Raw genomic sequence first — 26,955 nt, forward strand, 5'->3', positions numbered from 1 at the left:
GGTTGAGGTTATTGCTGCCAAAGGAGGGTCAACCTGTTATTAAATCCAAGGGTTCACATACTTTTTCCAACCTGCACTGTGAATGTTTACGCGGTTTGTTTAAAAAAGACATGAACAATTATAATTGTTTGTGTGTTATTAGGGTTCACGTACTTTTTCTTCCCACTATACACAGAAGGGTTCCGTACCAAACAGTGGCGGCACTAGGGTTTTATACATGGGGTGGCCACGGCTACTTCAGGGGTCCACAAGCTCTGATAATTCACTTAACCCAGAGTTCTTCAATGTGGCCGATAGTGTGGTCCAAAAGAGTTACTTCACTAGAATTCTTTAACATACTATGAATAGTCAGTGTCTTGGAACTGCAGCTCAATATCTCTCTCTCTCTCCCTCTCTCTCTCTATGGAAGCAACACCCTGCTTCCATAAAGTAGGCGGTCACCCTAGTTTTAGCTTCCTCAATGGAAATTACCGAAGCAAAACACTTGCGAAGACTGAATGTCAAAAGGGAGACACCAATCACCTTCTCGGGAGTGACAGACAAATGAATGTCATGTAATTGGGGTGCGATTTCGCTTTCCCCCTGCCTTAGTTTTTACGGGGGTAAAAACTGTTGGCCTTGCAGAAGGAATACACGGTGCATTGTCTTCAACCTCAACATTCTCAAAAATGGAACTAGACAAATCCACCACATCTACTAGCTTGCGAGACTGTGCCCTCGTTAACACACAAGCAGGAAAAACATGGGGAAATACTTATCATCTGTAGTTTTGATTTCTGGGTTGACTACTACCTCTAACACAGGAGTGACATTATCACCCGCGATACCGTTCCCTAGTAGCAATGTGACTCCTTTTACTGGCAGTGTAGACTCTACACCAACACAGAAACGTCCTTATACCAAGTCTGACACTAAGTGGACCCAGTGAAATGGTACAGATACGGTTTTTGTCTCTATCCCCTGTAATATGACATGAGAGCCACAATACGTTTCAGAGGACCAGGGTAAAGCATCAGTAACGATTACTGACTGCGCCGCCCCGGTGTCTCGTAAGATTCGTACGGGCTTTTGATCCGCTTGTTCTCCAGTTTAGGAAACACAACCGGCAGAGATAAACGGAGCATAGACAGGATCCGGTTTCCCAAATGCTGAATCAATAACTCGGTCCGACGGACGAGCCAAAGACTGGACTAAACCCACGCTTTTTAATTGTGGGGATGGTGACAGGGACCGTTTCGGTTAATTTTTCAAAACCGGGCAGTCCGCAATCACGTGACCCTTTTGGTGACAGTAAAAACATTCACGGATATCGTGCAAAGGCTTAGGGTCGTTGGATGATAAGCGACCCAAACGAGGCACTGATGACGTAATCGTTCGGCCTTCAAAACGAGGCGCACCAAAGACAGTCTTGTGTGTCAAAGCGTACTCATCTGCCAACACTGCTGCCTGGGCCAATGTCGCCACTTTCTGTTCATTTAAATGAACTACAATTCTATCAGGGAGGTTGCTTTTAAAATCCTCCAACAGCATCAGCTCTCGAATATCAGCTGTAATGAGAATAGTTATTGCTGGTACTAAAAAGTTTTGTTTATAAACGTACATTTTAATAGGGACGATGTGTGCTAAGTTGAGATGTTTGAATTTGAGTTAAAGTAAGCACTAAGGACTGTTATTCTGAATTTGGGTTGGAGAATTTATAAAATGTTTTAGTTATGATTTGGATATAGCAGAATAGTTGCTTTTGAATGGTGAGTGTTGGGGGCGCTGTTTAAATGTATTAGGCCTAGGGAAGCTCTGGAAACCTTATCTCTAAGTATCCTTTGATAGGGAGTTTGTTAGAACATACTGGATGATAGCTTGGGTTAACATAAAGGTTTTTGTTTTTTGTTTGTTTTGTTTTATTATTTCATTAGAATTTTAATGTTAAATTGTAATGATAAATAGAGATGGCTGGATGATATATAATTAATTGCATATAAGGTTTATAGTCTGGGTTTTGCGATAACACCCAATGATGGAGATGAAGGAGACGGCATGGAGACCAGAATAACATGGGCATAGAACGTAACGTTATTTTTACATTTATTTTACGCTTTTCTTGTTAAGTCAATATGTTTTTAGGTTTTGTGGAACAAAACAGTGATTTTTGTTCCGAAATAGGTACTGATGTGTATTGACTAAATTGATTTGAGAATGTTTTAGTATGTTTATAACTGTGGAAGTACATTAGGAGTAGTGACTAGTGTGTTATGGATTAGATGGAATGTGACTGCATTGGGAATATGGGGGGGGGGGGCTCATATATTAAGGTTGTGGTGGTAGAGTGGTGTTATTTCCAGAGACTATGTATATTGTTACAGGAGACAGCACATAGGAGAGGGAGGACAGCTGGCTGTGTAAAATATAGGGACAATTATAAGTAAATTGAACATTACACATATCTCTTTTACCCTCACCGTAATCTAGGTAGTGGTGGTATTTCAGACATGGTAAACGTTTAAAAGACTTGTGACTTAAGAGTATTGTTAGGTTGGATATTCTTTCAACTCATTGATATTCACAATTTCTAACAGCCGGCGAACACTTGACAGATTAGAGGCAGTAGTTATTCTTACGGCAGTTGCTGTAGGGGTCGTAATTAAATAAGGCTATAGTTATGTGTAAATGTATCTGTAGCAGGAGGCTACATATAGTTGTTCCATGGAATTGCTCGGTTTTGTTACTTTTTGTAATAAAGTATTTTAATTCACAAGCTCCGGTATCTGAGAAATATTTGATTCAATATTTCCACGACACTTGTTACCCCACATTAGCTAAACATTCGTATACTGTAACTTCCGACACTGCACATGCGTGCATTACTAGCAGATGTAAACATGTTAGACTAAATTGGGAACCGATCTCTCTTATCTGATTAACTGTATGTTAATGTAGCCAAAGGTCTAACGTTACACAGCGACTCAACTTTCGTAAAGGTTGTTCAGGAAACCTAAACCTGATGCTAAACCTTAACTTACTTCAAATATGCTTTCGCCAATCCCCTAAAAAGCTTGTGGAGATGTGGAAATTCTCTCTTCCTCTTCTGTGTGTTGTTCTTATTTTTCTTCTTCTTCTTCATCTCGCAACCAATGTTAATATTCTCTCTTCCTCATCCTAGATTTGAAAAATATGCCGCCGAATGTCAAAATAAATGCTTCTTTAAACAAAAGGTGAAATGAGATGTCAATCAGCATCAAACTGCCAGTAGCGAATTACATTTTGGGGTGGCCAATCAGATGTCAGCGGTGTCCAGTGCCACCCTGGACACCCCTCTGGCTCTGCCCCTGGTATATCAGTCGCAAATGGCACCCTATTCCCTTTGAAGTGCACTACTTTTGACCAGAGGCCTACAGTGGTAGTGCACTATAAAGGAAATAGGATGCAATTTGGGATAAATCTGAGGTTGACAATTAAAGCATCAAAGTGAGTGGTAGCTTCTTCCCCCTGCAGTGTCAACCCAGGTGAGATGGTGGTACATTCAGAATTACCACAGAAATGGTTGAGTGGTGTAAGATCTTGTGTATCAACTCACAACCAAAAGTTTTAAATAATCCTGAGATATTGTTTGATGCCTGAACCTCCACTCAAATACAAAAACTTTTGGTTTTATAAATACTTTAATTTTAAAAACAAAACATTAAGATTCCAAAACAACTCAAAAGACAGCAACAAATGTAAAGAGCTCTTCAAGAACAAATAAAACCAAGTTTACCAAACTTGAGGGAGTGGGGTATATGGGGAGTGTGAGTGTTTGTGGGATAGTCAGGTCTGTCAAAACAGTCAAGAAACATGGGCAAAGTAACAACTTGTAACGCTGTATAAAAGGAGGGTTTGGGAGGAAGTTGGGCCCTAGAGGAAAGTAGGAGAGGAGGTGTGGAGAGGAGGAGCAGGATGGAGAACTAGTCCCAGCTTGGAGTGGCGTTGGTCTAGTAGGGCCTGTCTCTGCGGTCCTGTCTGTGTTCACCCCTACAACAGAAAGACATTTGTCACGTTGTTAAAGGGGTTTAAAAAATAACCAAGGGACACCCCACCACCGTTTTGGTAAAAATCAAAGATGGGGCTGGAGAAATGTAATCACTCAAGGTGGGAAACAAACACAAAAACATAACTATAAAATAAACATACATTCTTCTTGGAAGAGGTCATTTACCAAAGACACCAGCGCAGCGTTGTCAAACTCATTCCATAGAGGGCCTAGAGTCTGCGGGTTTTTGGTTTTTCCTTTCAATTAAGACCAAGACAACCAGTTAAGGGGAGTTCTTTACTAATTAGTTACCTTTATTCATCAATCAAGTACAAGGGAGGAGCGAAAACCTATAGACACTCGGCGCTCCGTGGAAAGAGTTTGACACGTGCACTAGTGTGTCCAATTGTAGGGTATTCTGAAATGTGGCGTGTGAGATGGGTAAAAACGATGCAGTAAAACAAAAAAATTGTAAAACAAGCTTATATTTTGGGTTCTAATGGGGTACGACAGTTGAAATAAGGTCATGAGGCATTTATATAGTTAAGTAATATTCTTTAAGAATCAATGATATACATCATTAATTTAAAAGTCAAAAAATGGATGCGTGTGCACTTGAGTTTCAATCTGGTATTTGTATATGTGTGTGGACCAGGGTGTTTGTATGCAAACCACTTCATGGCTGAGCCGCAGAAATTTGACAAACATACTTGTTGGAAAGGTGGCATTATATGACAGTGCAACATTTAAAGTCACTTAGCTCTTCAGTCAGGCCATTCTACTGCCAATGTTTGTCTATGGAGATTGCATGGCTGTGTGCTTGATTTTATACACCTGTCAGCAACGGGTGTGGCAGAAATAGCCAAATCCACTCATTTGAAGGTGTGTCCATATACTTTTGTATATATAGTGTACATGACACATGCACCTTCTTACCTTCCATCCATCTTGCCTGGTCCGAATCCACCCCTGTCGCCTCCGCGTCCGCCTCGGAATCCACCTCTGTCACCCCCTCGGCCCCGGAATCCCCCACGGTCAAAACCCCCACGACCTCCTCTGTCTCCACCGAAACCTCCTGACAAACAGAAATGCAGAGTTAAGAGACAAAAAAAAGGGGGAAAATGTAATTAAAAGGAGTAAACACAGAGCTACGACTGGCACCCAGTTTAACTGTGCCCTTGGCCACTAGGCTGGCTAACATGGCCTAGTATAAAAGGCAGTCTACACCTCATCCATTAGTCTTTGTTAGTACATAAGCAAATAATTCTCTGTACACAAGACTTCCTTCAGCCACTAAGCTGCTCCCTAAAAGGCTAAAACGCTAGACTAAAGGCTAAAGTCTAAAAGCCAGTGCAGAACGTTGGTTTCAGCCTTACCGCCTCCATCCATAGGAGACATGCCACCTCCAGCCCCCTCTGGTTTGGAGGACTTGCACTGGTTACACTCGTTCCTCCACGAAAAGTTCAGGTTCCCACACACCCTGAAAGGAAAGAGACAGAGAATCTCAGACACACACCATCATAACTAGCAGCTCACCCCCATCCTCGTCCCCAAAATATACACACTCCTCAGCCCCGACTTACGGGTTGGAACACTTCCAGTCCACACACACCTCAGCCCCGACTTACGGGTTGGAACACTTCCAGTCTACACACACTTCAGCCCCGACTTACGGGTTGGAACACTTCCAGTCCACACACACCTCAGCCCCGACTTACGGGTTGGAACACTTCCAGTCCACACACTCCTCAGCCCTGACTTACGGGTTGGAACACTTCCAGTCCACACACACCTCAGCCCCGACTTACGGGTTGGAACACTTCCAGTCCACACACACCTCAGCCCCGACTTACGGGTTGGAACACTTCCAGTCCACACACACCTCAGCCCCGACTTACGGGTTGGAACACTTCCAGTCTCCAGCTCTCTGCTGTCCTCCATTGCCACGGCCACCGTTGTCCCCAGAGAGACCACCACCACCACCACCTCTACCACCTCCGAACCCGCCACGACCCATCGGCCCTACAGAGAGAGGGTTAGAATATACAGGAGAGGTACAATCATACTTAGCTCTCGAGAACCCGAGGGGGGCATACCCAGCCCTTGATTTGTCAACTAAAGGTCCGGACCACAGTTTGGTCAACGAACTACAATCCGAAGGCTCGGTTTTCACATTTAGAAACGTTATTAATCCTCACTAGCGATACGGAAACCTTTGAAAATAAACTTTCATATAAGCAAGAAAAAAATCAAAAGATACCCTTACTGTGCACAGTCAAGCAACGTTGCATCCGGCTGTTTTCACACACCGCCTCAGCTATGACACATCCTCTTACCTTGCGCTCGCATTTCCATTGGACCATTCCATATTTCATAGCTGGATCACGTTTCTCAAAATACAGCCGGGTACAACTTTCCTAAACTGAATACAGTAAGTGTATCTTTTGAATTTGAAAAAGTATTTCTCGCTTATATGAAAGTTAAGTTCCAAATGTTTCCAAAATTGCATTTAGACAGAATATTTGAGGAGCGTCTGAGCATTTCCCTCAAGGCTGAAGGGCACGTCCAATGGTCTTGAATAAGGGCTAAATCATACTGTGCTCTCACTCACGCCCTCCTAACCATGGGCTATACAAAATTATACAGATACTTGGCCCCTTTCCAATGGGGGGGGGGGGGGGGCAAGCAGTTTTGCTGGAACAGTTCCCTTTCAATTCAATCATTTTTGTAAATTAACTGAAACTCAAATTAAAAACCCTCAATTCATATCCTACGTGGACTAATATGAAGTGGAATTGACTAACCCAATTGAGCCGACCCTATAATGACCAACTCACCACCAAACTCTGCCTCACCTCCTCGTCCTCCTCTCATGCCGCCAGCCCCACCCCGTCCTACTACGAAGTCTGCCCTGCGGGTCGCAAAGGACACCTTGATGGGGTTCCCTTTGAAGTCCTTCCCTGCAACGGACAAAACAATAGAATATTATATAACATTTACAAAACACAAATATGAAGGGCAATAAGTGAAAATCACTGACTGTACGCATTTTCTTCAATAAACAAACCTATAAGAAAAACAAAATGCTCAGAGACTACACTTAAAGTTACAGAAAATTATTCAAATCGAGACGCAGTGACCCACCATGCTGCTTTTTTCACTTATCTATTTCATGTTGTAAGTTTCAGTAAAATATTTTATTCTCCCCCAAAACAATGTAAACAGCAGTTTCTCCACAGGTAATCCCCTCACCATCAAACCAGTCGATGGCAGCTTTGGCAGAAGGGGGGTCGTCAAAGGACACAGTGGCCTCGCCCTTCAGCTTCCCTGTCTCTCTGTCTGTATACAGGTTGATCATGGGCAGACCAGTCTTCTTATTGATCTGACAGATGGAGAAAAAAGGGAGGTAGGGATGGAGAGTGTGACAGAGAGAAAGTGGGAGAGGGTGAGAGAGAGTGAGATGGGGGGGATTGAGGGAGAGAACGAGTAGAAAACGAGAGATGGATTGACAAAAAAAGCTACATTAAGATACAAAAGGAAAATGCATTAATGTAAGCATTCCATAGGTAAACACCATGGCCTACCACTCAAAACATAGCATGTTAGTAATCTACAGCAAAGCCTCAAGAAAAGATGCCACCCATGCACCAAAGTCAGGGCAGTGATGAGTGTGTCAGGTATAATTAAATGGAGGGAGGTGTTAAGGGAGTTCAATCAATAAATAAATAAAAAAGGTAGGCAGGTCGGTACCTTGATGATGCCGATCTGCTTGAAGAAGTCAGCCACAGAATCAACGGTGTAGCCATCTCCCATGCCTTGCACGAAGATGGTGTTGTTGTCAGAGTTATCCTGGTCTTCCACTGTAGGGAGGTGGTCAGGCCAGCATAAGGTTCATACACAGTCACAGTCACATTCATTATGTAAGGTGGTTCTGATCTATATCCCAGAAAATACAAATACTTCTTAACATAACTAATATACACAATTTACAAAGGTAGGAGCAGATCAGAAAAGCAAGATGCATACTGCTGCTGACCTAGATATTCCAGAACCGTATAGTGACACACTAATGAACTTAATCACATAATGGCAAGAAACATTATCAGTTCTAATTGTAGCACTATCAACTGTCAGAGGTCAGTACTTACTGGAGCTGGGCCCACCAGGTCCCTGGTCTCTCGGTCCTTCAGGAAGAAAAAGGATATTTAAGTTTTTGTAAGTGGACACTTACAAAAGTGCCACACATACTACTATTCTACAGTCCCACAACTTTTGCACATTCACAACTATGCATTCTTTCGATTCTCTCATCCCTACAAAACCACTCACCCAAAACACACCTACTGGTATACCGTTTTACATGCCTTTTGTGTCGTGTATACCTGACATGGACCATTACAGTGTATGCTTGCCATAGACCAGACTCCAGATGAGACACTATTGAAGTGAAATAATGACCCACGATGCCCATAGTGTACGTCGTACAACCTTCCTATCACTTCATCAGAAGAGTTACAACCAGAAACAATTGACAGTTTTTTTCTCACCTTTATCAAATAAACCTTTCATTACACTTTTAGCATCCCGTTTTATTGATGATACATCCATTCCACATGTACCAACCAGCATTACTAGGAATGAATGCATTTAACACAAGGGGCCGAAGAGATCTTTGAACCCAGTGGTCGATATGAACAAGGAACCGCTTCGGATTGTTTGCCTGGGGACGTTCACATTCCTTCAGTTTGTCACCATTTGTCTCAAGTTTCCATGTTATTTCTAAGTTTGCACATACAACCAGATCCACCCTTAGTTCTGACATAAACTGAACAAAAATATAAAACACAACATGCTACAATTTCAAACATTTTACTGAGTTACAGTTCATAAAGAAAATCAGTCAATTTAAATAAATTAGGCCCTAATCTATGGATTTCACATGACAAATGCAACTCCACTGTCTCGATATTGATGTTTTTTTATGCTTTTTTTTTTTATTATCCCTTTTTCTCCCCAATTTCGTGTCATCAAATTAATAGTTACAGTCCTGTCCCATCACTGCAACTCCCGTACGGACTCAGGAGAGGCGAAGGTCGAGAGCTGTGCATTCTCCGAAACACAACCCAGCCGCACTGCTTCTTGACACAACACCCACTTAATTTCTGCCCTGGTCAACTGTAAGTGCTGTTGTTGTGACGTGGAAACATCTAGGAGCAACATCTCAGCCGCGGCGTGGTAGGCCACACAAGCTCACAGAACAGGACCATTGAGTGTTGAAGCGCATAAAAATAGTCTGTCCTCGGTTGCAACACTCACTACAGAGTTCGAAATTGCCTCGAAGCAACGTCAGCACAAAAACTGTTCGTCGGGATCTTAATGAAATGGGTTTCCATGGCCAAGCAGCCACACACAAGCCTAAGATCACCATGCGCAATGCCAAGCGTCAGCTGGAATGGTGTAAAGCTCGCCACTATTGGACTCTGGAGCAGTGGAAAAGTGTTCTCTGGAGTGAGGAATCCCGCTTCAACATCTGGCAGTCCGACGGATGAATCTGGGGGATGCCAGGAAAACACTACCTGTAAAGTGTAAAGATTGGTGGAGGAGGAATAATGGTTTGGGGTGGGGGTGAAGGAAATCTTATATGCTACAGCATGACATTTTAGACTATTCTGTGCTTCTAACTTTGTGGCAACAGTTTGGGAAAGCCCTTTCCTGTTTCAGCATGACAATGCCCCTGTGCACACAGCGAGGTCCATACAGTAAATGTTTTTTTTGAGATCGGTGTGGAAGAACTTGACTGGCCTGCACAGAGCCCTGACCTCAACCCCATTGAACACCTTTGGGATGAATTGGAACGCCAACTGCGGGCCTAAATCGCCCAACATCAGTGCCCTACCTCACTACTGCTCGTGACTGAATGGAAGAAAGTCCGTGCAGCAATGTTCAAACATCTAGTGGAAAGCCTTCCCAGAAGAGTAAAGGGGGACCAATTCCATATTAATGCCCATGATTTTGGAATGAGATGTTCGATTAGCAGGTGTCCACATACTTTGTCATGTAGTGTACGTAAAAAAAAATAATAAGAAAGTAGGGGCGTGGATCAGAAAACCAGTTAGTATCTGGTGTGACCATTTGCCTCATGCATCACGACACATCCCCTTCGCATAGAGTTGATCAGGCTGTTGACTGTGTGCTGTGGAATGTTGTCTCACTCCTCTTCACTGGCAATGCAAAGTTGCTGGATATTGGTGGGAACACACTGTCGTACACGTAGATCCAGAGCATCCCAAACATGGTCAATGGGTGACATGTATGCAGGCCATGGAAGTACTGGGACATTTACAGCCTTCAGGAATTGTGTACAGATCCTTGCGACATGGGGCTGTGCATTATCATGCTGAAACATGAGGTGATGGCGACGGATGAATGGCACAACAATGGGTTTCAAGATCTCGTCACAATATATCTGGGCATTCAAATTGCCATCAATAAAATGCAATTGTGGTTTTTGTCCGTAGTTTATGCCTGCCCATACCATAACCCCACCATGGGGCACTCTGTTCACAATGTTGAAATCAGCAAATGACACCATACACGCTGTCTGGAATCTGCCCGGTACAGTTGAAACCGGGATTCATCCGTGAAGAGCACACTTCTCCAGTATGCCAGTGGCCATTGAAGTTGAGCATTTGCCCACTGAAGTCAGTTACGACACCGAACTGCAGTCAGGTCAAGTCCCTGGTGAGGACAACAAGCATACAGATGAGCTTCCCTGAGAAGGTGTCTGATCTCAGACCATCTCACAGGTGAAGAAGCCAGATGTGGAGGTCCTGGTCTGGCGTGGTTACACATGGTCTGCGGTTGTGAGGCCGGTTGGATGTACTGCCAAATTCTCTCAAATTAAAGTTGGAGGTGGCTTATGGTAGCGAAATTAACATTACATTTTCTCACAACAGTTCTGCTGGACATTCCTGCAAATCAGCATGCCAAATGCATGCTCCCTAAACTTCAGACAGCTGTGGCTTTTTACTGGCCCAGCACAAGGTGCACCTGTGTGATGATCATGGTGTTTAATCAGCTTTTTGATATGCCACACCGGTCAGGTGGATGGATTATCTTGGCAAAGGTCACAAACAGCGATGTAAACAAAGTTGTACACAAAATGAGAGAAATAAGCTCTTTGTGCTTACGGAAAATGTAGGGGATATTTTATTAAAGCTCATGAAACATGGGACCAACACTTCACGTTGCGTTTATATTTTTGTTCAGTATATTTTACTCAGAGGTCCAACTCTTTTACCATGCGGTTGTGTTGCTGCTATCGTTTTACCCACACCGTGGCCACTTTCAGAAGCTGTACTCTTTGTGGCCAAGATAACCCACTTTGCAACATTTTTGAGACCAAGATTTGACTTGTCTGTTGATTTCACTGTGTGTGATATTGTTGTTTTCATCTCGTGTGGAGAGAATCTTGACAATAAAGTGAGTGTGGACTGTGATAAATATATCTCTCTATTTTTTGGGGGGGACCAAGAATTCATCAAGCTTTAGTGCTGTTTCAAATATTCTGCTTAACTACGTCAACACAAACAACTGAGGACATTCAACAGGAAACAAGGCCTCACCAAGAGTTTAACATTACTCTTTGATAGTGTATGGATCCCACCTCTGACATATCACAAGCATCATGACAATACTACGACTGCATGGCAGTCATTATTTCCTTCCAGTCGTGCGTCAACACTTAATTTACCGGTTTGAGAAAATGGACTTTCCCCTGGAGCACTGTTTGCCACAAACAGGTCTCTGGTACAAGAACAATTTGTACGCTGAACAAACACTTCATTTCTTTAGTGGACCACACCAGTTACAAGATGAGAGGGGTCATTAGTGCACCCTTGCAACACCACAAGAATCCTTTTGTGTTTTGTCCACTACCTTTCACTACCTACCTGGGAGCAAACAGTTTTTTCCTCATATTTCCCATTCTGTTCCCTTCCCTCTGATCAATGCCGTTACGGAACCAGAGTAAGGGTTCAGTACTTTCTTTAGATACATACTGTTATATTAAATGGGACAGTAGATGCATTAAATCTGTCTATGCTTGACCTTTGACTTCCATAGTCAAAGGAGGAATGACTAACATGCAAACCACACTGGCTATATTGCGTGCGTGAGCAGTGCAAAATAAAATGTACACATACATGTTATTCAATCATTTCGCATGTGAACGAGAGTCTGCGTAGACAAGCGCTAAAATAGAACTTGGTTTTATTCAAGACTCTTCACGTGGTGCAAGTTCCTCACTTATTGGATATTAGGAAGATACAAACCCACGCTTGGAAGCATGGAAGACAAACGAGGACAGATTTAAAGATAACTAAGTAGGTTTCCATTGTTGTCTGTGGATTAACTGTCAGAGTAGAGAAGCACACACTTTTGTATGACTCTGGGTCAAAATTCAACAAAAGAACCAGCTAAAGAGAGGACCATATGCATGTCAGATAAAATAACCCAATGTCCATGAATGCTTCATGCATGTTTCGACCTGCCCCAAAACTAATATAGATGGTTCACAGTTGGTTTTGATATTTTAACCTGCATGTCATGATCGTGTCTGGTGTGGATGGATATATTCAACATGTGAGCACGATGGCGCCAGTGTAGTCAGCATGTAAGTCCAAGATGTTGACAAAAAAAAAACACCAACACCATCATCAATACCACCATTGAAGACTTTACCATGATCAGTACTTCCACCCATGATATTTTAAGTGGACTGTCTAGGCAGTACACTTCAACAGCATTTAGAAACCAGAAGGTGCAGAGAGCCAAATTCCTCACACCAACAAGGCAACGGTGAGCATAGCATTACAGAAGGAAAGGGAGAAACATAACCAAACACCCTACGTCAGTTGCTTTCCTTAGAGTTCACCCTGCAATTTGATGTCATCACACATATTATAGAATATTGTGAGGATACCTTTGTAAAAAAAGAAAAGAAATCAGCAACACTTTTGACACCGTTGTGGTGGCAGTAACAGCCCTGACCATTTATCTGGGCACAACTCTTTTGTCAAAATCTTCTCAAGCAAGTACAAATACCTTATTTGAACTTTTTTTTTGGGGGGGGCAACACCCACTGAACAATGGGCAACACCCATTGTTCAGATTCAATCACCCAGGTAGGCACATTAAAACTTTGACACTTAGAAAGACCTTCCGCCTCAACTCAAATAATCTTAGAGCCCAGTGACTTAAATTCAGAAGATTAAAGCAAGGTAACTTCAAATCAACTGTACAGCTCCCTTTGCTGCTAAGGATTTTGGAGTGCAGTGTAAACTACCCTACACAATACCAAACACGACAGTGACATTTCTGATATTGAACATACACACTGATTTTTCTTACCTGCTGAGGTGACAACATGCAGTACATCCATCATGTGCTACATAGCATATTGAGGTGTTATAGATGTATTACATAAGAAAAAAACAAGACAACTAAGATATAATAGGAATTGCTGATTTTTATCCAAGGTGACTTACTCTGGAGCTACATTAAAGCATGGCGTCAGCGTCATTTTGCCCGAGTACTTAAGGTTCTACATACACGCACTCACAGAGAGCAATACAGTCAATGAAAATTAGCTCACAGATGCAAAATCGAAATTTGAAAGGAATCGTCAAGTGTGCGTAAGTTCAAGCACCCACAGTCATGACAAATATAACAAAAAGCCCTAAATAACAAAAGACGAGCTGAGCCATCGCTGAAAAGGGGTACGCCTCGAGGTTGCATATAGGAAAGGATATTTATTTTGTTTTTAAGTATCATTTAACTAATTCCTTTGTAGCCCATTTAATAACTTGAATTTACGACAACTGAAAAAGCATCAAGTAAACAAAGAATGACAACCACAGAGTTTTTTTAACCCCGAGGCACAAGGCCGCAAGAATTCCGGGATACGCTTGCAAAACAGACCAAGCAGACGAGCCTGGGGTGTGGCTGCTTCCATTCATTACAACGAGATCAATTATCCCGCTTCTCCAGCGTCGACGCGATGCTGAACGCTTGCCGCCCCAGTGTAGCTCCAGCCTTACAGTCACGCGTGCTTACGTCTATTGTATGGGTGTCAGCCCAGTGGCAATCAAAACCACACAATCCTAGTGTCAACTGAGCAAAACAGGACCAAGAGATCTGTTGAAAGCAACCCATCTAATGAATAATAAAGACCTTAAATCCTAATTACGTTTTGCTTTTCTATCATGACCCTTTTTCACCTCAATATGCTATGCTTTCTTTCCATTCTACCCAGAACTCCTGAATATTAGTTTTGTTTCTAAGATAAAATCATGACCAATCTTTCCTAGTTAGCCAACTTTGTGTGATACTTCCCATATTGGTTGTTCTTCCGACATCAATTCCCTCTTCCCACGTTCAAAAACCATCACATAATAGTTCTAATGTCCGGGGCCAGTTTCCTTTTTGGGCCCAATAATCTAAACCTTTTATATCTTGTTTTTCCCCCCTCCCTTTAAGCTTGACTGTTTAAACCCACCAAATCTCTTATTTAAAAGAGTTTTGTCACTTACCACCAAACTTATTGAATCCTCCACGATCGCCCATTCTGATGAGGAGAGAAAGGCGAGACGCATTGAAGGCTGGTGTGGACGGAGCCAAATCTCTCTCTAGGGGGGGTTTCCACCCCCTTTTTACCCCATCCCCTTTACTCTCTTTTCACTTCTCTCTTACTTTGTTCACCCCCTATCTCTTCTTTGGAACCACCCTAGGATTTGTCCCTTCTCCTATACAACTGAGTCGTCGGAGGTCAGTTTTGAAGACCTTTGCATCTTGTTTGCAAGTGGGTTTTAATCCGAAGATCAAAATTGTCCACGGTCACTTCTCCTTGTTTTGTACAAGAGATCATTTAACACTCCTTTTGCATTGATCTCTGAAACCAACTCAGACCAAATGTTCTTGTTTCCTGGAACTGCCGTGTCGTGTTGTACACTGTTTTATAACACTGCAAGAACAGCTGCGGCATCCAATTAAACGTAAATTAAGCACCTACAGAAAGGAGTTTCGTGAAACCTTCCTTGATATTTTCTATATAGGTGATCGTCTCGAGACTTTGACATTGTCTTAAGAGCACACTTCCTAGGTAGGTCTTTGACATCCTTTCTAACTGACCAGTCAGTGCGTCCATGTTGCACTTGCAACTCTTATTCTTTAACCCCTGCCTATAGTCCTCTCAGTGAATTTCTCCTGCCTGTCCTTCCTTCTTTCTACCATTCCCCCTTTCCTCAAGAGAAAAAAACAAAATGAAAACAAAATGAAAAACAGAAGCCCACCATGGAGAGGTGAGAGCCTAGGAGGAGATTCAGAGATTTATTAAAGCATCATATCACACAGTAAAGGGTGGGTGGGAAAGTGGCGTTATAAAAAAGGTGAAGAGGAGGGTGGAGTGGGAGGATGGCAAGGTCATGTGGTGTGTTTGTGTGTGGACAGTGTCAGTGTGCACACAAAGGTTTGCCAGTGAGACCCTTCAAATAGTTCACTATGATAAATACATTGTCACACGGCTGCCAATGTAAGCAGAAGATAACTCTTGATGAAATGTGATAATGACTACATCTCTTGCTTATTGCTAACATTTCAGCAACATAGCATGTTTAAAGTTAATAGGGATGACGTTTAGCAGTGTTCAGCTTTTAAAGAACCACACAACTGTTACTAGGAGTCAGTTGCACAGCTAGGTAGTTAATGCTAGTAGGATTCGGCTTACTTCATCACAGTGGCTTTGGTGATGCTGTATTTGCACACAAGCAACCACAAACACAAATGTGCACTTTACACAGCATTTCCCTGTAGCCATGGATTGTGTTTGCTTGGTTTGAGCATGGGCAGTTTTGTCAGTGTGAACGTGCACAACGCTAGTATGACACTCAGTTCAGGTTCCATAGATAACAGGCAGCGAGGAGAACATGGGGACTGAAGTAAATTATTTAATAATCAAATAATTGGGAGAACCTAAGACCGATGTCTTTATCACATTCAAAAACTCCTTCCTTTGTAAACAACCCCTATAACCAGCCAGAACACTTATTTTGTCATGTCTCATGGGTCGCTTGCACATACAACTCCAAACTATTCAACCCCTACTGAGTTTGAGTTTTCCCATTATCATAGTTGCACCAGTGCATCCATTTTTCATTGATCAAATTGACAAGCGCTTCCTACAGTTCACGTGGACAATTACATCTTTCCTTGTCCCCCTTGGATTTCCAGGTAACCAACAATGTCACCAAGACAATCATTTCACCACTGAGTTGTTTCTGTACAAATCAGACCGGTGATAGTATTTCGGGGGGGGGGGATATCCGGATAGTTGAAATACAGGTTTTAAAGAAAAACTTCAAATGGAGACTTGCTTGCGTGACTCGAGCACGCTGTGTGAGTGAAACAACAGCCTACCTGTTGGTTGATCATTGCAGCCTACTCCTCTTCCTCATTTGGCCAACTTAATTCTAATTTTAATCCCATTCTGCATTGATTAGAAATCTCTGACATCACTTGCTACACATGGAGCCTCTGACTGTAGCAGCGCTTTGATTGACAGACAATAACAACTAGCTACACGTGTGAAACGTGTTTAGGCTGACAGTGCGTCTTTTTTTAATGGGGCGCACTTGTATAAACTGTCAAAACTGTTTTTATAATAAAAATGTAGCAATGTCACAGAAATAATAATAATAATACACACAGTCTAGGGCTGAACACAATTAGTCGTTAGGCTGTTGGTCGACCGAGATCGTTTTAGTCGAGCAGTAACACACACACACGCGCGCGCGCTCGCAAGCCCATCTCAGTGAACTAATCCATTGGAGGCCTAGACTAAACTTATTCTTGATTCGAAAATGTGGTCGGAGGCTCCATATGGAAAGTGTGACGCAATTGCGGAGCCTCCAGAGGAATGCAGAAGCCAAATCGAGCTCCTCACCGCATCGCCACGCGCCTCCCAAATTTTGTAACAATGCGGAGGGTTCTGTAGAACTCCGCATTGACATGATTGGTTGACGGTAGGTGGAGGCGGTACATCCTGTAGAAAACACAAACTCACTTTCTTGACAACAGCTCTGCACTGCTCCACGAAACACAAGAAGTATGAATGCCCTGACTCCTGCTGAGGCCGTATCACCGTAAATGCTGCATGGCCAATGCAGACGTCAGATTGACCATGTGCCCAGATGCACTTCTCTCTCAAGAATGTGCTCTCTCCTGCCAGTTTGTTAACATTCATTGTTTCATAACTTCATTGTGTGAATTGTTTGCATTTGATTGTTAGTGTATATCAATTCCCCATTACATATATCAGTAGTACATTTAACGTTAATTCCTATCATTTCTGCTAATGCATTCAATATTAGGCTATTATTCCAGTCGGAGTGTACACATAGGTTGTGCACTCTGCAAACAATGCTACACTTGTGAGAAACAAGTTTTGGTTAATTTCATTAACGAGTCAATTTAGTCATTGGCTTTGTTTGGAGAGCTCCTGTCAATGATGAGTTAAGACGTGCATGCATAGAAGTAGTCCTATAGGCTACCTGGTCTGCGAGTAAATGTAGGCATATAAATGTGCCCATTTGGGGTTCTGATAGTATTTCTGATTGGCTTAACACACCACCACTAATGACCTGTGGAGCTTCTCAAAGTAATGTTTTCTTCACCTCAAACAGCAACAAAGTCTGTTTTTACATCCATTGAGAATGACAATAGTTCCTCAATGTATTTGAAAAATCTTTCCAGCTCTCTCCTTTTAGGAACACTAAGGATATCAGAGTGAAATGGGAAAATGTCATGCTCTGATCCAGTGGAAACGTCATAAAATAGGCCTACCTGATTACTTCTTATCAGTGCTTGACTTGGACTGAAATAGGTTCCGGTACCCATTTTGGGTGCTGGTACTGTTTATATTTAGGTGCAGGAGCTCCACAATACTTTTAAGCTAATATTTTATAAGAGGAACAGGAGCTCATACAGTACAAAATTTGAGGTGCCCATATTCAGCTCCGGTAGAGTTCCTGCCCAAGTCAACCACTGCTTCTTATCCCTTGCGCAAATAGCCTACAGCTGTGTCTGTCCCAAGCTCACTGGTGAGGGAAACTGAGCACCCAGAATATTTTATACAAGGTTGCAAATTCGCAAGGGCAGGCTTCGGGCCTGACCCAAGTTAATAGTTGATACAATGTTTCAAGTTCGTTGCAGACAGGCCATGTGTAGCCAATGTGATTTATAGGATTGTTTTTTATTTATTTTTTAAAATCAGTATATTTTCTACCTGCAGGCTGCAATGTTTTTATTTGTTGGCTTTATGTAGGCTATTTTTACATAGTTAACAATAGAAGTTACTTTTTAGGTTTGTATCATTTCATTTAAATTTGCATTGAATTTTGATTAACCATATGACAATGATTTTGAGACACGAAGATGTTATTATAAATTAAATGAAACTGTTTCACGAAAATGTGCATATGAAAACCCTAACTGGCACGCAGATCGGTAGAAATTGTCAGATAAATTGTCATCCCACATGAGAAAGGTTACAGACTCCTCGTGTAGCCTATTTACAGGCAACTTCAGGAGCGTAATGGCAGAATCTGAAAGCCAGCAGGAGTGGGAGGAGAAGGTTGGTTCAGGTTAAGTTTCTCTATTCTGGTTATCTAGATCTCTGGCGCCCTCGAGGCATTTGTCATATTTCATCAAACCATAAGCTCAATGCGTTTAGTTGATTTTATTCAAACATATAAAGGTGTGTCTATTTATGGAAAAAAACTGGTTGGTCGAAAGAACAGACGACTTTCGATCGACCAAAATTTGTTTTTAGGTCGGGGACAGTCCTAATACTCTCCCAAGTAATGGAATACTAATGGCTGTTCAGATATTCAAATAACCATCCCCTTCCCTATCTTGTAATAGCCCAAACACAGACACTTTGGATTGAGTATCAACTACACTACACATGTGTTTACCTGACTGATGTGTAGATGTATCCAAACATAGATACAAGAGTTGAGTGTGTGTGTCTGTCCTTTTGTTATGTGGTGAGTCCAGAAAAATGTTATGGGGGACTGATGCAAGAAGTCTAAGTGAATACTGAGGCGGGTGTGTGTGTGTGTGTGTGTGTGTGTGTGTGTGTGTGTGTGTGTGTGGAGGAGCGGAGCTATTGAGTCCTTACCCCATGCCGCCTGTGCCTCTTTGTCCGCCACCTCGGTCAAATCCTCGGTCACCATCCCCGCGACCCCTAAAGCCGCCTCCCCTTTCTCCACGGCCTCGCCCTCCACTATCTCCGTAACCTCCGTCCGAGCCACCATACCCTCCTCCACCCCCTCCTCCCATTGGTGGAGAGTTGCCTCTGTATCCTATGGAGTAGTAGATGGAGGAAATTGAGGTTGAGATTCCGGGTGGGTGCTCAAAAATAGAAGGGCGGGTGCATTTGAATGAATGTCAACTGGACCTCTAATATCAGAGGGGGATCCTTACCTCCACCCCCCTGACTGTACTTGGTCTGCTGGCCGTAGCTCTGGGGTGGGGGTGAGCTGTAGCTGGGGGCCTGGCTGTAGGGAGCCCCCCCGGGCTGCTGCTGACCCCCGCTGCCCCCATAAGCCCCACTCTGTCCAACGCCACTGCTCCCGTAGCCACTTCCGCTCTGGCTCCCATAGCTGCCCCCGCCCCCACTCTGCGACTGCTGCTGCCCGTAGCTAGAGGGCTGGGAGTTGTTGCCATAGCTACTGTGGAAAAGGGAGAAAAAAGGAACAACGTTATTTTAAGCCCAGCTGCTTTCACGTTTAGGAACACTAAGGATATCATATGCATCAAAATGTCAATGTTTATAAACACATTTTGTATGCTCATCCCACAATGCAGAACTTCACAAACACAGTCTTCCATAGTCTCTCACCTGGTAGAAGACTGTGCAGCAGCAGACTGCCCTTGTCCATATCCAGAGTAGGACGACTGCTGGTTGTAGCCGCTCTGTGGTGGCTGACTACTACTACTGTTGTTGTTGTTGTAGCCCCCAGAGCTGTAGGGCTGACCGCCCTGGGATGGAGGCTGAGAACCATATCCTCCTGAAGGAAGGTCACAGCAAGGGAGAGAGAGAGAGAGAGGGGACGTGAGGTGGATATGCAACTGCAGACTTAAGCTACCAAGCACCAATTTTGGAAGCAAAAAAAAAAAAAACTCAAATAGCTCCATCGCCAGATAATACAACAGGAAACAACGCTTAGAGACCAGACTACACGAGGAACACAACACCTGGTTTTAATGAAGATTTATTATGGTGCAGTTGGTGACGTACCTGACTGCGACTGGCCGTAGTTAGAGCTGTAGCCTCCCTGGCCGTAGGAGGCGGAGTTGCCCTCAGAGCTCTGGTTGTAGCCGCCACTGCTGCCATAGCCCTGCTGGGTGGACGACTGACTGTAGCCAATCAGGCTGGCCTGGCCACCACCATAGGACCCATATCTGAAAGCAGCAAACACAGATATTATATGGAGTGGCGACACGCACATAAAATCTCATCTCAATACAAGAAATGGGTCATTTCAAAATTGGTGAGACAAGTAGTTTCAGTGAGAAACAACCTATATAGGACTTCACATACATACAGAAAACCCCTTTCCATTGATGTAGTGTTCGTAAATTGATTAAGCTTGCAGAAAATAATGTAGGCTGGGCTTAGCTAGAGCCATGCATTTAACTTTAGTTGGCTTTGGGTTTAGCAATCCGGGATAAAGTTAACTACCACTAATGAGAGGATACCATACACATATTTTGACTCACCCCTGGGCTGCAGTCGGGGGGTAATCTGAGGAACAAGAAAAGGGATGTGATCAGTAGAGGTAGGGTGGATACCCTAATAGTAGGGTATCCACCCACTCTGCCTAGTGGGTGAAAACACGCTTTGGTGATGAAATTTCCCTCAAATGTTATAAAAAACACATTTTACCAAGACAAATATGATTCTTCATGTTCTGAATCGTTCAGTGGGGTCTCTCTAACATATCATTAACATTATATGAAAACGTTTAGATTTGTGTTGTAGAAGTGAGGAGAACGTGAAGTGTTGCAATTGTGGTGGGAAGCACGAAGTGACGTCTTTGGATTGCCCGACGAGGGTGAAGGAGGATGAGGTGGATAGAGTCAGGGCTAATCACAGCATCTCATATGCAGCCAGGGTTTTTTGGGGATCAAAATGGGGCTTAGCTGGTGGGTGTGACAGGGGCGTGGCCATGGGTGTGGCCAATGGTGCTGTCACAGACCAGAAATTTTAGAGGTCTTCCTGTTGGCCACAGTGAAAATGTTACCGTTTTAATAGCTAAAAAGGTAAATGAAAAATTGGAAGTTTTAAAATCTAATTTCCTGCAACTCTACAGATCTTGCCATGGAGCTTAAAGAAAAAGTGCAGTTTTAAAGCGAGTTTCCTGCAATTCTAAACATTTTTCCATGGCTTATGCCATCTGAGTGACTTAAACATATCAAAATCAATGGGTGCCCCATGCCATGACAAAAATACTTCTGAATGAATTATTAGGAATTTTTGATTCTCCCTAAAAGTCTAGCTTTTATTTTGGTGATTGTGAGTTCTCAAAAATAATATATATCACACACACAGTGCATTGCATCACACACACACACACAGTGCATTCAGAAAGTATTCAGACCCCTTGACTTTTTCCACATTGACTTTTTCCCTGAACACTTTCTGAATGCACTCTATTTAATGTATTCATTGGTGACCACAGCCACTTGGAAAATACATTTAAATCGTGTTTTACTACAATTTCTTCCACCCTGCTCCATGTACTCAATTTCAAATTTGGCTTAATGCCGCATTCAAAACAACTGGGAACTCTGAAATCTCCAACTTCCGACTTCAGTGCGTTCAAAACAAATAGGAACTCGGAAAAACACAAGCTCCGACTGGGAAACATCGATTTCAACGGTCATCCAACTCGGAATCTCAGGCCTCTTTCTAGAGCTCCAACTTTCTGACCTGAAGATCACTGATGTCATGATTTTACCTTGTATTTTTCAGAGTTCCCAGTGGTTTTGAACGCAGCATTTCTTCCAAGCTATTATGACACATCTTGCAGTTCCTTCTCTGTATGTTCCTATGAGCTAGCTATTTGTTCCCTAAAAGCAGGGGTGAAAGTAAGGCGGTATGGCGTCCCGGCAAAATAAATAGTGGGGATACGCCGTACCGGTAAAACGTGAGCCTATCACAATTAATACAACATGCCCCAAAAAACGATATGCTATTAGACCATTATTTAACATTACTGCACGTCAGCCGTATGAAAAGTTTACGAAATTGGGAGGTATACGCTCCCCAAATTGCGTTGTGGTTCAATGAGAACACTTACATTTGTGGCAGGTGAGTGATGAGTGAGCAGCCGAGACACGCGCGCCCGGAGAGGAGCGGCCGAGACACAGGAAGCCGAGAAACGCACAGATGAGTGGCTGAGTGAGACCGAAGCGTGCGCAGACAACAGTGGATGGATCCATTCAGGCTACAAGTGTAGGCCTAATGACAATCGCAGAATGTCATTACAATATACTTAGGTGTCTCTTTCCATTCATCAAATTGCAGGTAAATTGAATTAAATTTGAAAAAGAAAAAGGAGAGCCGCACACTAAGAGCTTCAGATGCAATAATTGAATAACCTAATAACCCAACATTTCAACAGACAAGCTGTCTTCATCAGGGTATAATGACAAACACTACGGGTCACTAGTTTATATAGTGTCAAAGGACGCAGACACACAAGTGTCTGTAATCATGTAAATGTTTGTAGGCCTACGTAGCCAAATTTTTTCTAGTGACCCGTAGTGTTTGTCATTATACCCTGATGAAGACAGCTTGTCTGTCGAAACATTGGTTATTAGGTTATTACATTATTGCATCCGAGCTTGTAGAGTGGGCGGCTCTCATTTTCTTTTTCAAGTGGTCTCTACTCCGCTAGCCAACACCTCGCCTAAACAGGTGTGCGTTTCTTTTGCCTCCAGATTCAATTGAATAAAATTGCCAAAATGATTTCGTCTAAGTAACTTATTCCTGTCTACACAGAAATAAATAATCATTCAAAATAGGCTACTACACCAGAAAGCATGATTTGACCGCCGAGGATCATTAGCTTATTTAAATTTAAAAAACCTGTGGACTGTTTTAAATCGCATAGCCTACAGTCGGAAGGGTCCGCAATTTGGGCAGCGTGCCAGGCAAATACCAAATAGGCCTAGATGATAGTTGAGTTGCGACTATCAATGAAAAGCAGAGATCCAGGCATATCACAATATTTAAATAAACAATTGCGGAAAAACAGTTTGGAAAGCAAATGGCTATTGCCGTAAAGAGAGTACAATGAAAATAATCCAATCTGTCTTTTTGTTAACAAAATTCTCAACTTAATAGAGCGAACAGTAGCCTAGTATCTTATTGGCACCAGCGGAGAACATCGGCCATACCCCCGGTGAGTGTGCATATTCACTGTCTATCATTGGGTCAGTGTCGCTTTTGTTTGTTTTTGGACAATCATTTCCTCCTCCAGGGTAGATGATGTCATATTGTATGCGTCTTCCCTTTTCGTATGCCAATTACATGGATCAGACAACATTTTTATTGATCTGTTTGTCTGTGTCAGCAGAGTAGTCTACCCTATAATTTTTATAGTATTAAAAGAAAATTATACTAATGTCCACATTCATATAAAGGGCAGTAGAATTGCATGAAATGTGTTTATAAAATGCCAACAAGAAATGTATCTGATAGGCCTATAGCGTAAGCTGCATTTTACAGTCTTTTTTGCGATCAGTGATTGTGTTATAATTTAAGATGAAAAAATATGACTATCCAATCTAACCATCACATTAGTAATTGTAGGCTGTCTTACATAAGTCTGCAAACACAAGGATGCATGGAATGCTTTATTATAAGGGTGCATGTTTATGGTGAAAAATAGCTTTGTGCCACCTATGTTAAAAGTGATATGATAAATATTTACTAAGGCTAGGCTACTAGGCCTACAGACATTATATACAGTGCATTCGGAAAGTATTCTGACCCCTTCCCCTTTCCACATTTTGTTACGTTACAGGCTTATTCTAAAATTGATTAAATAAATAAAAAAATCCTCAATAATCTAAACACAATACCCAATAATGATAGTGAAAACTAGTTTTCGAAATTTTGGTAAATGTATTAAAAAAAAAGAAACAGAAATATCTTATTTACATAAGTATTCAGAACCGTTGCTATGAGACACGAAATTGAGCTCAGGTGCATCCTATTTAGATTAATAATCCTTGATCTTTCTACAATTTAATTGGAGTCCACCTGTGATAAATGAATTGACTGGACATGATTTTGGAAAGGCACACCTGTCTATATAAAGTCCCACAGTTGACAGTGCATGTCAGAGCAAAAACCAAGCCATGAGGTCACAGGAATTGTCCGTAGAGCCCAAGAAAGGTTTTTTAAGAGAGAGATCTGGGGAAGGGTACCAAAACATTTCTGCAGCATTGAAGGTCCAAGAACACAATGGCCTCCATCATTCTTAAATGGAAGAAGTTTGGAGCTACCAAGACTCTTCCTAGAGTTTGGCGCCTGGCAAAACTGAGCAATCTGGGGAGAAGGGGCTTGGTAACGGAGGTAAGTGATGCTCCCCATCCAATCTGACCGAGCTCGAGAGGATCTGCAGAGAAGAGTGGAGAAACTCCCCAAATAGGTGTGCCAAGCTTGTTGCGTCATACCCAAGAAGAATCGAGGCTGTAATCGCTGCCAAATGTGCTTCAACAAAGTACTGAGTAAAGGGTCTGAATACTTACGTAAATGTTTAGTGTTTTTTTTTTATTTTTTACATTTCTAAAAAACAGTTTTTGCTTTGTCATTATGGGGTATTGTGTGTAGATTGAAGGGGGGGAAAACGATTTAATTAATTTTAGAATAAGGCTGTAGCGTAACAAAATGTGGAAAATGTCAAGGGGTCTGAATACTTTCCGAATGCACTGTATGAAATGAATATGGCTTCTACTTGCAATTCAATGATTACACCTCTATGAAAGAAAAAAATGCGTGCGCGCACTTGGTGTCCCGTGCCGATAAGATATTACATCTACTTTCACCCCTGCCTAAAAGTAATGTTATTCCACCGACTTTTCCGAATATGTTAACTAAGCGACCAAGCTAATAAGATGACCTCTACAAAACTAGGTCAGTTGCTAGCACAAACCGTTCTCCTTGCTTGGTTCAGTTGGTTGTTGTAACGTTAACAGCTAGCTAAACAAAATGGTGGTTGTCGTATCCAACTAGCTAACGTTAGCCGTCTTTGCTTTGGCTAGCTAACTTTTGTTTGACTTGACAAGTTCACTTGCCAACAGTTACACAAACATGGTAAATGTTTCATTGACTAGCTAGCTAAAATACAACAAATATGTATACTATATAACGTTATAGTTAGCTTGCAAGCTAGCTCCTTTTCATCAGACGTTAGCTAATATTTTATTTTTAATGGCCACTTCAGACATAACGTCTTGTCCAATGTATTCTTACCATTCGACGCCATCTCCTCGTTTAAAACCCTCAAACTTGTCAGATGTTGATTATTTAGCTAACGTTGGGCTATTCTTCAAGACCGCAGGTCACACTAGCTGCTAAAGGCAGATAATTGTTCTCTCAGCCTCCAGTCATATGCCGCGTTCAAGGACTATTCGGAAATGTCAGACTTGCAAACTGGTTGTAGTTGGACACGTGCACCAGTTAAGTCGGAAATGTCCGAGTTTCCTTGTTCCGACTAGCACATGAATGCAGCAATATGCACTATCGCATGTCAGATGACGACACCATCATGACGTAATACAAGCGTCATCAAGGGCCAAATTTATCCCTAGCCCAAGGTTTGTCTGATTTAATTCTCATCTATCAATGAAGCAAGAAATTAGGATTTCCATCTGCTCAGGAGACCATGTGTCAAATACTTGAGTTGCCACAAAAGTAGACAGAAATTTTAATAGAACACTAATTATATTAAACACATTTTCTCCTGTATTAGAAATGGTCCAGAATCATAATGTCTTATGTGGTATAAAAAATGAATAATTCTAGGCAATTGTGTATCCTATGGAATTGGAAAAATCATTTTCACACTCAAAAGACTCAATCACAGACTGCCACCAGGTAACATACAAAATTGCTTTGGTGGGGCAGGGGTGTAATAGGGTGTTTTTCTTGAGTCATGCACATTGCTGAATGGAGGGGTGTCAACATTTCCCATGAGTTTGAAATTATCTCAGTCAAAACAAACAAGTTTTACACACCCAGATAAAAATAAATTCTCACATGTTATGTTTCAGATGGATTTTCAGTATGTCGGTCAAGTCTAATTGTCATTTTAGGTATTGGCCTTAGAACCATCTTGGTTAAGTGGGTGTTTGTCAGGCATGTTTAAACCATTATTGTTTAACAAGACCAACATTTAGGCTATTGGCACTGAACCAGAACATGGATGGTTTCTTCATGGCTTCTTCATGTAATCATTTTCATATGAGCTGTTTGACACCATACTGACGCGGTAGACTATGGAAGGCTAAATTACATCCTACTTCAAACATTTCATGTTTTATACATAGTTTCACTTATGCTTACATGGTATGCATCTTGTTTATATCAATTTGGATGTTTAGTGCTTGTACAGATGCTGTTTATGGTTGTCAAACACCGTTGTATGCACATGTACTGGATGTCTGAAGTCTAGTATATCTACATATTTACTGCATCTTTGCAGGTTTCTGTAGGCTGGGATGTTTTGCGGCCTATATGGCCAGCAGTAGTGAAGCCAGGGTGTATCCTAGTACACAAGCCCCACTGGCTGCTCTCTGTGTGGTCCCACCTACGA

The 26,955-nt window shown here is 42.2% G+C and overlaps 1 protein-coding gene across 5 annotated transcripts; it reads right to left on the reverse strand.

The window, feature by feature from the left end:
- Positions 1–3,637: 3,637 nt before the first annotated feature.
- On the reverse strand, positions 3,638–25,779 carry fus (FUS RNA binding protein). Of its 5 annotated transcripts, none has more exons than XM_029727078.1 (15): positions 25,614–25,779; positions 20,846–20,870; positions 20,364–20,527; positions 19,965–20,133; positions 19,547–19,791; positions 19,242–19,425; positions 14,596–14,630; positions 8,152–8,187; positions 7,754–7,863; positions 7,256–7,385; positions 6,841–6,963; positions 5,902–6,025; positions 5,380–5,483; positions 4,940–5,078; positions 3,638–4,005 (listed from the first exon to the last, which is right to left on the reverse strand). In XM_029727078.1, exons 1-15 carry the CDS (start codon positions 25,624–25,626, stop codon positions 3,966–3,968), a joined length of 1,641 nt encoding a protein of 546 aa, XP_029582938.1. In that variant the 5' UTR covers positions 25,627–25,779; the 3' UTR covers positions 3,638–3,965. The 5 variants fall into 5 exon arrangements, with proteins under 5 accessions (XP_029582938.1, XP_029582939.1, XP_029582937.1 ...); XM_029727079.1 differs by having other exon boundaries at positions 6,859–6,963; positions 19,547–19,794; XM_029727077.1 differs by having other exon boundaries at positions 19,547–19,794.
- Positions 25,780–26,955: the final 1,176 nt, after the last annotated feature.

Source organism: Salmo trutta, chromosome 32 (genome assembly GCF_901001165.1).
Source record: "Salmo trutta chromosome 32, fSalTru1.1, whole genome shotgun sequence".
NCBI lineage: Eukaryota > Metazoa > Chordata > Actinopteri > Salmoniformes > Salmonidae > Salmo > Salmo trutta.